General features: G+C 35.5%; 1 protein-coding gene across 3 annotated transcripts in view; it reads left to right on the plus strand.

Annotated features, from left to right (window-relative positions):
* The window catches only part of Ube2k (ubiquitin conjugating enzyme E2 K), a 67,607-nt gene extending 59,414 nt beyond the window's left edge, over window positions 1-8,193 (plus strand). For all 3 annotated transcript variants that reach the window (XM_046451586.2, XM_046451679.2, XM_058581077.1), the window contains 3 exons: window positions 1,493-1,592; window positions 6,121-6,249; window positions 6,566-8,193. In XM_046451586.2, coding sequence (XP_046307542.1) covers window positions 1,493-1,592; window positions 6,121-6,249; window positions 6,566-6,640 — 304 coding nt within the window. In that variant the 3' untranslated portion in view covers window positions 6,641-8,193. The remainder of the gene's footprint in view (window positions 1-1,492; window positions 1,593-6,120; window positions 6,250-6,565) is intronic.
* Window positions 8,194-15,605: the final 7,412 nt, after the last annotated feature.

Here is a 15,605-nt window from a genome sequence, read left to right on the forward strand (position 1 = left end):
TGCATATTGATATGTTCTTCAACATTTTTGGTATGTCAGCATTATATTTTTCATGTTTATAAACATTTTAATATTATTTGATAAAACGTTTAAAAAAATTTTTTAGTTGTTGATGGACTTTATATATTTATTTATATGTGGTGCTGAGAATCAAACTCAGTGCCTCACACATGCTAGGCAAGTGCTCTACCACTGAGCCACCAACCCAGCCTGATAAAATACTTTTTTTTTTTTTTTTTTTAGGAATGTGAGTGAAAAATTTATTTGCTCATTTGTTGCATTTGAAGTACTCTTTGTTAACAATCTTGGCCTGAGATTCTTTGCCATAGACCACAATTGCAACCAACCACTTTACAGGTTTGCCCTCTGGGTCAGTTTTACAGAGGGCTGCCCATTCTCCTAGTTTCTTGTCTAAGACTGTGGCAGCTTCGTGAATTCCACATGCAAAACCATTGTGGATGAGGGCAGTCTTCAACACCTCTTGTAAAGCAGTGTTGAAGTCCACTACACCTCTAGCAGCAATGCCTTCCTTGGCCATGGCGCCATGGCAAAAGGTTATGGTTATGGGTTATGGATGAAGCCGAATCTTAAAGTAACTGGAGCCTCCGCCTCTGCCCCCGTACAACTTGTTGACAGCAGGGAAAAGGCTGAAATACATTTTTAACAGATGCCAAGAAGTTTCTCTAGATAGATAGATCTCATTTTTCTAGGTAAATAATTACTTTATAAAAGATATTTTCTTTTATTAAGAATTAAGTATTGCTTTTTGGTAAAAATGCAATACTTAATTCATATTTAGAAATATGAATTAAGTATTGCATTTTGACCAAAAAGCTTATCCCATTTCAGAATAATATGGCATTATTTAAGACTTTCTTGAAAATAAAAGGTATTTACACCTGGCCTGGTGGCATACCTCCTGTAATCCCAGCAATTTGGGATTACAAAGCAGGAGGAATGCAGTTTAAAGCTAGCCACAGCAACTCAGCAAGGCCCTAAGCAATTCAGTGAGCCCTGTTTCTAAATAAAATAATAACAAAGGGCTGGGATGTGTCTCAGTGGTTAAGTGCCCCCGAGTTCAATCCCCCGTACCCCCCCCCCCCAAAAAAAAGATATCTACTCAGTAGTATCTTATTTGTCTTTAGTGTGCCATTGAATGACATTTCCACAGGCTATTTAGTACTAATGTTTTTTCACTATATGTCTAGAAAAATGGTTAAAACTTTAGTGGATAGAGCTGACAAGAAAGGTATTAATAACAATAATAATTTTAAAAAAGCCTATATGGGATGGAATTTATTTGAATTATCTAAAGAAATAGAAAAGCCCATTGTAAAGAACAAAAAAGAGAGGCAGGTATATATAATATAAACTTCTATAAGTAAAAATAACTTAGCACTAGTAGATTTTTGTTTTATTCAGGAAAACATTGACTTGACTTTTGCCATACAAAGTCCTTATAATTGGAGTATTTTCCTGTTTTGAAATTTAGGGCAGCAGCAATGACTCTACGCACGGTATTATTGTCATTGCAAGCATTGTTGGCAGCTGCAGAACCGGATGATCCACAAGATGCAGTAGTAGCAAATCAGGTAAGGTGATGCTTTTGAAAGTCTTCCTTATACCTGTTGATGAGTCTCTAGTGGTTTGTGATGTTAATTCATGAGCATGAGCTATTGGAACTAAATTTGGAAATGGTTTCCTTTCTCATAGTAAGATGATTTTGTCAGATGTAATAGTGAAACCCTTATTTTTAACATAGTTTAATTGCGTACATGATAGGTGCTATTTTTCTAATGTTTGAGTGTTTCCAAACGTACAATCAGAAGAATTACAGTGAGGGCTAGACAGGGTAGCTCAGTAAAAGAGCACTTAACCTAGCATGCACAAGGCCCTGGGTTTGATTTCCCCAGCACCACAAAAACAACAAAAAAGGTGAACACCCATGTATCTACTATTTAGGTGGATAGATTTACTTATTTATTTTGAGATGTTGTTCTGCTATATTGCTTAGGGTGATCTTGAACTTGCAATGTTTCAGCCTGCTGAATTGCAGGGATCATAGTATGTATCCCCCCAGCTTCTAGATTCTGTGATTAACATTTTACTACACATATTATATTATGTATGTATCATGAACAGAGGTTCATCCTTACTTTTTTTTTTTTTTTTTTTTAATTTTTGTACTAGGGATTGAACCCAAGGGTGCTTAACCACTGACCCACATCCTAGCCCTTTTTTTACTTTGTATTTTGAGATAGGGTCTTGCTAGGTTGCTTACAGCCTCACTAAGTTGCTGAGGCTGTCTTTGAACTTGCAATCCCCCTGCCTCAGCCACCCAAGCTTCTGGGATTATAGGTGTGTACTACCCTGTCCAGCTCTTCCATTCAGTTTTGATCTTTTCTGGTGATAATTTTAGTCATTTCCTACCATGGTAGTGAACTGGAATAGTAGCATTACCAATGACTTTCTAATTGGCTAAACAGAATAAATAGTTTCTAGTTCTGGTATTTAATCACTAAGGTAAGTGATCAGTAAATTATAGTTGTATTGGCTGGTTTTATAAATAATGCTTTATTTGAATACAGCCACACTTACTTGTGTTCTTTCTAGCTATAGTGGCAACACTCAACAGAAACTGTGAGGTCTGAAAGTTTTAAATTATCAATATCTGGCCCTTTAAAAAAAAATAAGTCTGCCAAGCTCTATTCTAAGCTATTACCATTTGCTGAACACTTTTAAACCTAGAAATCTCTTGATTTATGAGATACTTCTCTTCTCATATTTGTAGTTGTTCCTTCTTAGTTCCTACAATTATTCATTATTTTAGTCCTTTAAATGTAACTTGCTTATTCTGATGTTGTTCCCTTTACCTTCCATTGTATATATTCACTTGGGAGATCATATCTACACTGATGTTACCACTTGTACGTTGTCCAAAATGTTTAGGATTGACCTCCCTCCTGAGCATCTTTTAAACTGCAAAAGTAGCTCTATAGGAATGCCCCTTAGATACAACACATTGCTGAAACTGAATGCAGAATCTTAAAACACTGCAAATCAGTTTATTTTTTATGATACTGTCACCAGTTTATTTAAATACCCAAGTCACACAGCTTTTGGAGATTTTCTCCATGTCTCCTTTTCTTCCTCTTTTCTCCCCCTCTTAACGTTATGGACCATACCCTGGGTCTTGAGCATGTTGGGCATGCTTCTCCTTGTGCACTTATGAGCAGTCTCTCCCTCTGTCCCTCCCACCTCTGCTCTTGATTGCATCACCAGTTTCTGTCAGTGTTTTCATATACACTCTGATAGCCATAGGTCCCCTTTTCCTTTAATTTCTCACACCTCTCTCCCCTTAACTCGCCATTGAACACATGAACTTTACAACTAGGTTATATTCCAAGACCTTTGTTATTTTGAGACCAGTTCTCACTGAGTTGTCCAGCTGGCCTTGAACTTGTGATTCTCCTACCTCAGTCTTCTGAGTGCTGGAATTACAGGTGTGCTCTATCACACTTGGCCCATTTCTTCTGTTCTCTCTTTGTGAACCTTTTCCTTTTCTCCATCTTCTACATTGATAACAGTTTTATACAATATAAATGTTACTTTACTTTGCTACTAAAAACTTGTTAATAGCTCCATTATCACTTATTTGAATCCAAATTCTTTAGTTTGAAGAGGTTCTCCATGATTTGGACTGTCTACAAACCCATGTTCATCGCCATGAACTTTGATCCTCCTGCCTCAGACTCTGAGTAACTGGCATTACAAGCGTGTACCATCTGTACCCAGCTGAAATTGCACTTCTTTTTATGTGTCTTTTCATTCTCTCTGCCATATTTCCTCTGAAAGGAAATGTTTCCTCCTAACAAACCTCTTTATCCTGTTAGATTTCAATTTATGTATTGTCTATTCTTAGAAACTGTTCTGTTCTTCTTCCTTTCCCTTTAAGATCTATCCATTCTTTATTTCATGCATATATATATATATATATATATTTTTTTTTTATTTATTTTTTTTTTTTTTTGTAGTGCTAGGGATTGAACCTTGTGCATGCGAGGCAGGCACTCCACCAACTGAATTATATCCCCAGCCCTCATGCATATATTCTTTTTTTTTTTTTTTAGTTGTCAGTGGACCTTTATTTTATGTATTTATTTATTTATATGAGGTTCTGAGAATTGAACCCAGTGCTCATTTGTGCTAGGCAAGTGCTCTACCACTGAGCTACAGCCCCAGCCTGTGTGTGTGTGTGTGTGTGTGTATTCATATTCTTGATAATATGTCCTGTTAATTTTCTGAGAGTGCTTGGAATTATTGTTTTTCATATAATGTATATGTACATATTTATTTTGTTTAATAGTCAAGTAATATGACTTGAATTCCAGTTTTCACATTTTCACAGGTTGAAGTTAAACTAAAAGGTTTTATACCAAAAATAGTTAAAATTTTTATTTATGCTTGGTGTAGTGGTACACGCCTGAAATCACAGCGACTCTGAAGGCTGAGGCAGGAGGATTAAAAGTTCAAAGCCAACCTCTGCAACTTAGGGAGATCTGCCTCAAAATAAAAAAGGTTTGGGGATGTGGTTCAGTGGTTAAGTACCCTTGGTACCCTCCAACAAGATTTTTTAAATTTTTTAAATTATTTTTTCTTATTCATTAATGGTAGAAATAAGATTATCATTTTAATATGTGATAGAAGCTTATGAGTCTTAAAATATTCAAAATGTTTATATACTTTTAAAGAGAAATATTATAACATGAACTGTTACTCATTTACATTTTGTTTTACTATGCCATGATGCTCCTGTAGTGTTTGAGAATGAATTTAATTTACATTTTTTTTCCAGCTTATATGGGAAACATTACTTTTTAAATTATTTTGAATTAATAATCATCTGAAAACCTGGTATAACAGCTGCTTGGGAGGCTGAGGCAGGAGGTTTGCAAGTTCATAGTCAGCCTCAGCCATTTTGTGAGGTCCTATTCCCATTACTGAAAGGGTATAACATGCTATGAGAACTGTAAATGTAGAATTTTCTTAAATCATTCTTCACTTGGACTGGGAGTTACAGCTCAGTGGTAGAGCACTTGCCTTGTCAAAAGAAAGAAAGCACTCTGCACTAATACAACTCTAAGAAAACTGCAAAAATCTAGTTGTATTTTAGCCTGAGCTATGGTTAGTACCAAAGTTGGTCCCGTTTATTAGATGATTTTCATATAATTTTATATGTTTAGTTGTATAAAGTTGTGCAATCTTTGCAATATCTCTCACTTCACTTAATATTAAAAATCTATCAAATTCACTGGAACTCACTTCCCTTTTTAAGTTTTGAATGGACATAATACCCTTATTTCTTTATTTTTATATGGTGCTAAGGATCAAACCCAGCGCCTCACAAATGTGAGGCGAGCACTCTACCACTGAGCCACAACTCTAACCCCTAACTTAATGTTAGGTTTTTGCTAATTGTTTTTGTGGAATTTGGAGATGAAAGTAGAATTTTTTCTTTCTTTTTTTTTCTTTGATGGTGGTGGTGTGCCTTCCATCAATCCATCTTATGAATCAAAGTTTCATGTTAAGCAGTGTTTTCTTTAATGACACATTGAAATGTGAATCACTTTTATAGGGTGGGTGTGCTAGAGATTGAAAACTAAACTCTCAGCCCAGTGAATACCCTCTTTGCCCCTGCACTCAGAATTGACCCTAAGGTACTCTTCTATCATTGAACTACATCCCCGACCCGTTTTACTTTTCATTTTTAGACTGGGTCTTACTAAGTTACCCAGACTGGCCTCCAACTTGGGATCCTCCTGCCTCAACCAACTAAATTGTTGGGATTTAGACATGTACTACTGAGCCAGACCCAATGAATCACATTTTAAATGTAAATTCATTTTATTTATAAAAAAGCAGGGTATTAGGGCTTCAGTAATATAGCTCAATTCGTAGAGTGCTTGCCATGCATGCACAAGGCCAAGGCCCTGGGTTCAATCTGCAGCTCCACAAAAAAAATTAAAAAAATAAAAGCAGGGTCGTAGGTAATTAATAGATGAACTATTATATTGAATATTATAACTATTGTCATGTCAATCAATTTTTTCCCCCATGTAGTACAAACAAAATCCTGAAATGTTCAAACAAACAGCTCGACTTTGGGCACACGTGTATGCTGGAGCACCAGTTTCTAGTCCAGAATACACCAAAAAAATAGAAAACCTATGTGCTATGGGCTTCGATAGGGTAAGTACATAAGGGAATGTTGATTTTGATATATATTTTGTTTTAAATTATTGCTGGAAATCTTAGCAGATTGGTTTAGCAAATAAGAGAAAAATCTAATTTTGATAAACAATTTTTCTATTACTAAAAATCCCTGATTATTTTTTCTTTTTGTTGATTACCAGTCATTGGTTTTAGAAACTTTATATGCGCTGAAAGTATGAGGCAACTTTAAGAAACAATGAATGATTTCTCATTAAAAAGAATAGTGATTATTTTAAAAATATTTCCTTGAGATTTGATTTTTGTTGTCGCCTTCTCTTTTTTTTCTCTACAGAATGCAGTAATAGTGGCCTTGTCTTCAAAATCATGGGATGTAGAGACTGCAACAGAATTGCTTCTGAGTAACTGAGCCCTAGAGAGAGAGCTGCTGATAGTCAAACTTGCCTCTTCTTGAGGAGCACCAACATCTGTTATTTTTAGGATTCTGCATAGATTTCTTTTAAACTGGCAATCTTGCCTAATGATGTTATCTAGGCACCATTGGAGACTGAAAAAAAAAAAAAAAATCCCTGCTCTGTAAATAAAGCTAATTAAACGTCTGTGTAAATTTAAAAAGGGGAAATACTTTAATTTTTTTTTTTCATACTTAATAGTGTAAAGATTCTTTGAGCTAAGCTAAAACCATGGAAAAAACATGCTACTTTAGTGTTTAGCAGTGTAACAAGACTAGCAAGAGTTTGCTTCAGGATTTTGTTGAATAATTAAGATAATATTTTGAGTGTGTCAGGGCCATTCAAATTGTTGGTGTTGCATCACAGCTACCTTAACTGTTTTTAACATGGATCCTCTGTGCCTGTGAATTTACTTGCATGCTTGTACTTGACTTCTTAGGATGGGTAGCTGAAAAGACCACCATTTTAAGCATTAGAAAATTCTTAAATATGAGATTTATCCAGAATCGAAGATGGTGACCTATTCAGAGCCTTTATGTCCCTGCTAACAGACTGGGACACTATATCTGTTTTCCCCCTCTTACCACACACAGCTAATATTCTGATGGTAAAGTTCTCTGTAGTTGGTGGGGAAACGTGCTGAGGGACAGTATCCCTTGCTCCAATTTTAGGTCATAGATTTGGAATGTTTTGTCACAGTTTTTTAAACACTCTTGTAAGAATGTTAAAATGGAGCTGGCAATTTTTTTCTTGCAAAACCAGTAAATACTTGACGTTGCAGTATTCCCAGATTTAATGAAAGAACCCAACTTAGTTTTTCAGTGAATTTGACATTGATTTTTAAACTGAAGGAATTTTTTTGTTGAGAACTTAGAAAGATGCAATGAACTATATCTGGTAATTTTTAGCCTAATATTGGGCTTCATAGAGATTGTTTTATCAGATAATTTAAAAGTCACTCTTGCTTGCACCTTCCCCATATTAACACCTGAAAGCTGTGTTGGTGTTTTATTGTACATACTTCAAATGCACATAGGAATAGAATTGTGTTATAAATCTAGCTTTCTTTATGATGTTTCTGATAATATGAGAATTGAAAACTTTACCTTTCTTGTACATAGTCAGACTTTCTATTCATATTAAAGTTACATTTCATTCTAAGTTCAAAAGTTTGAAAATTATTAGTTTTGCAAGCTCAAACACTTAATTTGACCATTTTATGAAGGTTGAAGTAGATTTATGCAGGCAGTTCTATACATAGAAATCCAAGTCTTATTCAATTTTCAGGACCAATGCAAAATAACAAAAATGTAATGCAATCAGATTGAATTAAAGTAAGGCTGTATATTGAGAATCATATAAGGTTTGCTTTCTTCAAGTGTTATTTATCTTAAGTTATAATCGTTGAAGTGTTGGAAAATACCTTTGAACCTATTAAGTCAGCATAACTTCATTTGACTTTTCAATAATCTTGATACTAGAAGCAATAAAAGAACCATTATTAAATATATTGTAATGTTAAAGATGTGAAGGTTCTTCCAAAAACTGATAAGGCTTTTCTAATGAACAGTGAACTCTTATAGTGATACTATTGCATACTAAACACAAGTTGCTGTGTATTTTTCCCTTATATGTTTGCTTAAGCATAAATTCCTTTATATGCAATCACATCCTTTTATTGCTATAATTTAGTTATTTTCTAAAGATGCCAAAGGAAACAAGATTTTTCTTTATTTATTTTAAATAGCTAAAACCTCGAACTTTTTTTTATATTTTGAAGTAAGATGGGATTGTGTGAAAATATGGATAGTTTGACCCACATTTGGTTAGTATTAATTTTTTTTTTTTTTAGTGGAGGGGGTTGGTGATGATATTAGTAGTATTTGGATTATAAACATTATCACATCTATCCAGTTTACTATTTGCCTATATTATCAGGGTATGTTTAAATTGTCTATGGTTACACAAAGGAGAGAGAAGTCAGAGATTACCAAAGTCAAGCATTACACACTTGGCTGCTGGAGGCAGCTCTGCCCTGCTGTGATTTTTATGTATGTTGGCTGTATATTGTATCTGCTCATCTGACTATACTTCAGCATCTCCAGTACCCAGAAATTGGAAGATACAATATTTGGTTTGACATAATGAGTTCTTAATTATAAAAAGTTATTTTCCTCAGTTACCTTAAATGTGATGATAATCCTTCCTTTCTATTAACATTTTCTACTGTCTTTATGGTTTTGTTTTTTCTTTTTCACTTCTCTATATGTAGATGTAGTTCCCCAAATACAGAAACTAACACAATTTCTTTTTCCTTCTGTTCTTAAGTATGTTTGGGAAAAGGATACTAAAAATTCAGGCCTATAAGATAAGTACCCTGGTGGAAATTATTTTTGTAATTTGCAGTGTTTTAGAATATATCAGTTAAAAAAAAAAAAAAGTCTTCCCCCCAGCTTCCCCATGAGATCCCATTTAGTACAGGCACATTTGCCATTATTCACCTACACTATGGTAGGCTTTTATTATAATCAAGTCTTTTTCCTGAGTATATGCCTAACTTTTGAAAAATACTTAAGTCATATGTTAGTACAAATATTACAAATCAATGATTGAATGAGTTCTAGTTTGGGACCTAAATACACAGTGGTATGTAAATATTTGAGGAATTTGGCACTAATTTAGATGCTCTGAGTTGGTTCTCTGAAATGTTTAGAATTGTGACTATGGCTTACTTAAAACACATAACACCTTTGAGGATATGTAAATGTTTGGAATTTGAGGTTTTTTTTTTTTTTTTTTTTTTGTTTTTTTTTTTTTTTGCAAGTAATTTTTGAAATGAAAGACCTTTTTTCATTTTTTTTTCCTGAAGTTTTTCATATGTGATTGTTTATGGAACTTAAAACTATGCAAAATAATTCTTTTTAAGTATCTGTAAGAAGGATTTGGCAATTACATTTTGCTTATTTATGCACTACAGAATGCAGCGTATTATATTACTGTTTAGGCTGCTTAATAAGTTTACCAATGTGAAAAGCAGATCTTGACTGTAAGTGTATGCCTGATTTGAGCTTTTCAAACTCTATAGAAAGTATGATAATGTTTTCACAGTCCTGTGTAGCAACATGGGAAGTTAAGAATTGTCAGTTTGAAAGATTTAATATGAATCTGGGTAGAGAAGAGCTGGAGCCAGGTATACCTTCTTGTATATAAATGGAAACAATGTTAGATATGAAAAAGGAAGCTGTCTGTTTACATTTAACTTTATTTCATGGACTTTTACAAAATGATATATTAATCACTTTTTCTAGTTTCAAGGAATTTGAATTCCAGGGTACAAACCATTGATTTTAGAAAGTTGCATTTCCATTCTTTACCAATTTGAATTAAATGCTTATCATCAGCCAGTTGCTGTCACTGGGAGGAAGGCAACTTGAAGTATTTACTGATAAATAGTCTTTTTCCCAAGTGTGACTTTTTTCCAGTGTCTACAAATTGTCATACATTATATTTGCACTGTTGCAATACAGATGAAAAATCTTGTGACAAAGGGGTAGGGGAGTGTTGTTATCTCCCTTGTCCTGTTCTGTTACTGCTTTATTGGACTGATCTAACCTCATAAACCTGTGATCATCACCTAATGTGAGTTGTGAATGTGCCACCTTTTGCTTGGTTATTTCAACCATGCTGCTATATATAATCAGGTGTGGCACAATTTATAAGTTTGGTTCTGAGGGTGAGTGGAGAGAAGTCAATGCACTGTGCTGTGAACGAATCCTATCTGCTTGCTGTTACCTATTTTTTACAGGCATCATAATAAAAGCTAGACTATTTCTTTGGGGGAAAAGAGACTTATTTAATGTAATTTAAAGACTTTTCCAATAGAAAATGAAATACTATTGAAAATAATATCTATTTTTTAGCTTTCAGCAATTGATGGTGCTTTGTTGTGGTGTCTGCTGGAAGTCTACTGCCATTATAGGGATTCTCATTAACCTCACTGAGAAAGAACCTTGCTTGTTAGCGTCTCTAGATCCCTACTCTAAACAATCTGTTAGTGATGATAAATTCTGTAGGAGGGTCTATTCTGAGCCATTAACTTCCTGTAAGGGGAAAATGGGTGGGTTACCAGAAATACCATCGAAGTAGGGTGGGGTGTGGGTGGAGGGTTGGGTGTTTGTCTTGAGAATTAAAAACTACGAAACACTTTTGTACACAACTGATTTTTTAAAAAAATAAACACATTTTTAAAGATGTTGAATTTTCCCCCTTATTGGGAATTCTTAAAAATAAATGCATGCATGTTTTCCCCTGAAAATGGTTTATATCTTATTTCTGGATACTCCTCTCTGGACAAGCAATTTAGTCTTCACAGTACTTTGAAAAATAACTAGGGTGATGTGGCGCATGCCTGTGATCCCATCCTCTCAGGTGGAGACAGAAGGATCACAGTTCAAAACAAACCTCAGCAACCTCGAGGCACTAAGCAACTTAGTGAGACCCTGTCTCTAAATTTAAAAATGCAAAAATAGGGCTGAGGATGTGGCTCAGTGGTTGCGTACCCCTCAGTTCAGTCCCTGGTACCAAAAGGAAAAAAAAATCCTTTGATAGATTTCACAGTGATAGGCACATGATGATAAATGCAGTAAAATTGTATCTTTGAATTGAAAATTGAAATTGTGTCTTTGAATTTGAAAACATGGAAATTGCTTAGTTATAATTATTCGGCAATAGGACATTATTTGGTTAGTTTCTAATTCAGTTTTCAGTTAGTTGCTACTTAAAGCAATACTACTTATTCTGTCTACACATATACACCTTTCTGTAAATGTTCATGGTACCCTGAAGAGTACTCTGCAGATTGTTCCCAAAAGTTCTTTTTTTTTTTTTTGTACCCAGGGGCACTTAACCACTGGGCCTTACTGAGTTGCCTAGCGCCTCTGAGGCCTTTTACTGAAGCTGGTTTTGAATTCACAATCCTGCCTCAGCTTCCCAAACCACTAGGGATTACAGGTCTGTGCTATCACACCCACTGGTTCTGGGTTTTAAACCTAGTTTTCACTCAAGATTAAAGAGCCAGGACTTTTCTGAGCATTTTTATATGGGTGAAGGACTTGCCCAGTATTTTCTGGCATGTTTATAGATATCAAATGAAATGATGTAGCTGTAAAAATACTTTAAATTTTTATAGATTGAATTTTAACACTAAATCTTTGCTAAACTGAGAGGACTACTTTGTACCCAACCTAAAACCACAAACAGGATGACTTTTGTTTTCTGAAAGTTGTATTGGCTTGGCAAAGTAGGTATTCTTTCAAAGTCTAATGATTGGGGCTGGGTGTGGCTCATGGTGGTAAGGTATTTACCTCACATGCATGAGGCCCTGTATTTAATCCTCATCACCACAGTCTAATGATCAAGAACTATCCATGAATTTTCCCTTCCTCCATTAATACTGTTAAGTAGTAGAGGCTATATTTTAAGAGTTTGTCCTAACTATTTCACATGGTAAAACTGATTGTGTCTTTAGGGTATTTATAACCAGCTCACAGGCTTAGGAGCTCTATTGCCTGAAGATGGACTTGCTCCAGGTCATTGATTTGGAATATGCAGTAGGAAGTGTCCTTTTCATGGAGCAAGGCTACATCTTGTAAGTGCTAAGAATCAAGGATAATGAAATGAGCCCTCGTGCCTAAGTAGTAGATGGTCAGATTTAAAGGGCCGTAAATACTTGGTACTTGTTTTGATCATGAGATAAATTTTCATCAGATAACCTAAAGGTTAAGAAGAGTAATCTTGGAGTTGCAAGTATAGCTCAGTGGGAGAGCACCTTACCTAGCATGTATAATGTCCTAGGTATAATCCCCAGCACTGAGGAAAAAAGTGGGGAGGGCTAACTTTGTCATGATGTAAAAAAGCAAACATTTTAAGAATGATGACAGGGCTGGGGATGTGGCTCAAGTGGTAGCGCGCTCGCCTGGCATGTGTGCGGCCCGGTTTCGATCCTCAGCATCACATACAAACAAAGATGTTGTGTCCGCTGAAAACTAAAGGAAGTAAATATTAAAAAATTCTCTCTCTCTTTAAAAAAAAGAATGATGACAAGAGTGATAGTCTGTTTAGGTGATTTTTAACATGGTTGAATTTCTTTATTTAAACTTTATTTTTCCAAATGTTCTTTGCTTTTTAAAAATCAGTAATAGGGGAAGTGTTCTTGGTGAAGAAAAATTCTCTCTTTCTACTTTAACATTTCATAGAGGACTGGGCTTGTAGCTCAGTAGAGCACTTGCCTAGCATGTGTGAGGCACTGGGTTTGATTCTCAGCACCACATGTAAATAATTTTTTTTAAAAAGGTCTTTTCTAATTTTATTTTGAGACAGGGTCCAGCCGAATTGCCCAAGTTGGCTTTGAACTTGTGATCCTCCTGCCTTCCCCTCTGGTGTTACTGGGATTACAGCAAGAGGCTAGTTTTTAAATGGCTCTTATTTTGTCATTGTTTTTGGTACTGGGTATTGAACCCAGGGGCACTCAACCACTGAGTCACATCCTCATCCCTTTTTATATTTTATTTAGTAGAGACAGGGTCTCAATGAGTTGCTTTGGGCCTTGATAAATAGCTGAGATTGACTTAAAACTTAAAGATCCTTCTGTCTCAGCCTCCCAAACTGCTGGGATTATAGTCGTGTGCCACTGTGCCTGCCTTGATTTTATTTTTTTAGGTTGACTACAAGTCACTAAATACACCTACTCCTCATTAATTAATTCTGTGCTTCCTTTGTAGCCAAGTTTATTACATTTCTGTCCATCGGATATACTTATTATGTCTTCACTCCTGTGTTCATCCCCAGGCTTCCTCTTCACTCAGTAATGGGAATCAGGGTTGAGGGAAGGCTATTGACAAGCACAAAAGCATTGGGAGTACAGTGGCTTTAAGGAAAATGTGGGGTTGAGGGCTATCTACACATGGAAGTGAACTTTGGAATTGAGGTAAAGGAAAATGAGTAATTTGAACAAGGGGATTATGGTATCTAGATTTGAGTAGCAATTATGTGGCTGAGTGATTGAAATGAATAAAAGACAAGTGTGATAAAAACTGGGTTGTGAACTTGTTGTGGGCCAGATGGAAAAGATAGAAAAGGCCTATGTGGGAAGACTGTAGGGAGTACAACTACTAAACACCATGGTCCTAAATGCTTTGGTGATTCTTTTAATTTGTTAAAGAATTTTTTTTATATTTATTTTTTGGTGTAGATGTACACAATACAATGCCTTTATTTTTATGTGGTGCTGAGGATTGAACCCAGATCCTACCTGTGCTAGGCGAGCGCTCTACTGCTGAGCCACAATCCCAGCCCCTGTTAAGAATTATTATTATTAAAGTTTGATTGATTAAAGTTGCCAGTCTTATATCCTGTATCTAACTCAACTTGATTCAGAGGATTCAAATCTTCATTTTAATGATTTTTTTATTTTTTTATTTATTTATTTATTTTTAAATATTTATTTAGTTTTTTAGTTTTCAGTGGACACAACATCTTTGTTTGTATGTGGTGCTGAGGATCGAACCCGGGCCGCACGCATGCCAGGCGAGCGTGCTACCGCTTGAGCCACATCCCCAGCCCATTAATGATTTTTTTAAATTAAGGGCTACACTTTATACTCAAGACTTTCCATTGATTTTAGGTGTGTTTTCTTCATGTAGCAGTTCTTTCTCCAATACTAATTTCTGTTAAATATGCTTGGATTTTCTTCTCTCAGTTACCTACAACATTTGGAAAATATTGCTTCTTCATACCTTTCTTATCTTTAACTCTTAAAATTTGGGCTTGGCCTCCAAGTTGGTACTAAAATTGAGCTGAAAATCTTGCAGTCCTTAAAATTACAGATTAAAAAAATATATATGGCACTCACTTGCCCAGAGGTAATTGTGATTGGTATTGTGGTTTGGATATGGTTGTCCCTAAAAAAGTTCATGTATTGGAAGCTTTGTCTTAGTGTAGGGATAATGAAGTGGTGGTGGTGCCTTTAAGGGATGTTTAGATCTTTTTGATTTTGTGATGTTGGAGGCCCTCTCACATGCTAGGTCAAGGCTACATCCCTCCCCACCCCCTTAATATATTTAGATCTTGGAGGCCTCTGAAAGGATTAATATGGTTCTAGCAAGACCTGGCTAGCTCTGGTGAGAAGGGGGCAGTGTCTTATATGGAAGTTACCCCATGCACTTGGTCTCTTCTGCACAGGATGGTTTGCCTTCTGGCTTGTTATGATGTAGCCAGGGGTGCTCTTGCCAGAATCTAGCAATATACTCTGTCCAGGCAGCAGATTTGTGAGCTAAATAAATTTCCTTTCCTTGTAGAGAATCCCCCAGCCCAATATTTTGTTACAAAGCAGACCAGGACAGCTGGCGTTGTTGAGGCCAAAAATTTAACAGTTTTCAGTCTTGTTTTATTTTTCCAAGCAATTTTAGTAATAACATGTTCATTTCAGGAAACTTAGACTTAAAAAAATAAGCTCTAAGTGGGCATAATGGCACACACCTGTAATCCCAGCAATTTAGATCCTAAGCAACTGAGGGGAAACACTGCCTCAAAAAGGTTGGGGATGTAACTCAGTGGTCAAGTGTCCAGGAAATCAACACCCAGTGCTAACAAACAAATATACCTCCTAAAATTTACTTAATATTTTGGAGTATTCTCCCCTTTTATGTACTGCTTTTAGCTCAATAAAATTGAACTGATATTCATTTTTTTTTAAGAGAGAATCTTTTTTTTTTTTGTAGATGAACACAACACAATGCCTTTATTTTTATGTGGTGCTGAGAATCAAACCCGGGTCCCACTCTACCGCTGAGCCACAATCCCAGCCCAACTGATATTCATTTTTTAAAACATGATTGCAGGGGTTTTTTGTTTTTTAGTATTACG

Source organism: Marmota monax, unplaced genomic scaffold (genome assembly GCF_021218885.2).
Source record: "Marmota monax isolate L192 unplaced genomic scaffold, Marmota_monax_Labrador192_F-V1.1 WCK01_AAM20220418_F8-fsc00025, whole genome shotgun sequence".
NCBI lineage: Eukaryota > Metazoa > Chordata > Mammalia > Rodentia > Sciuridae > Marmota > Marmota monax.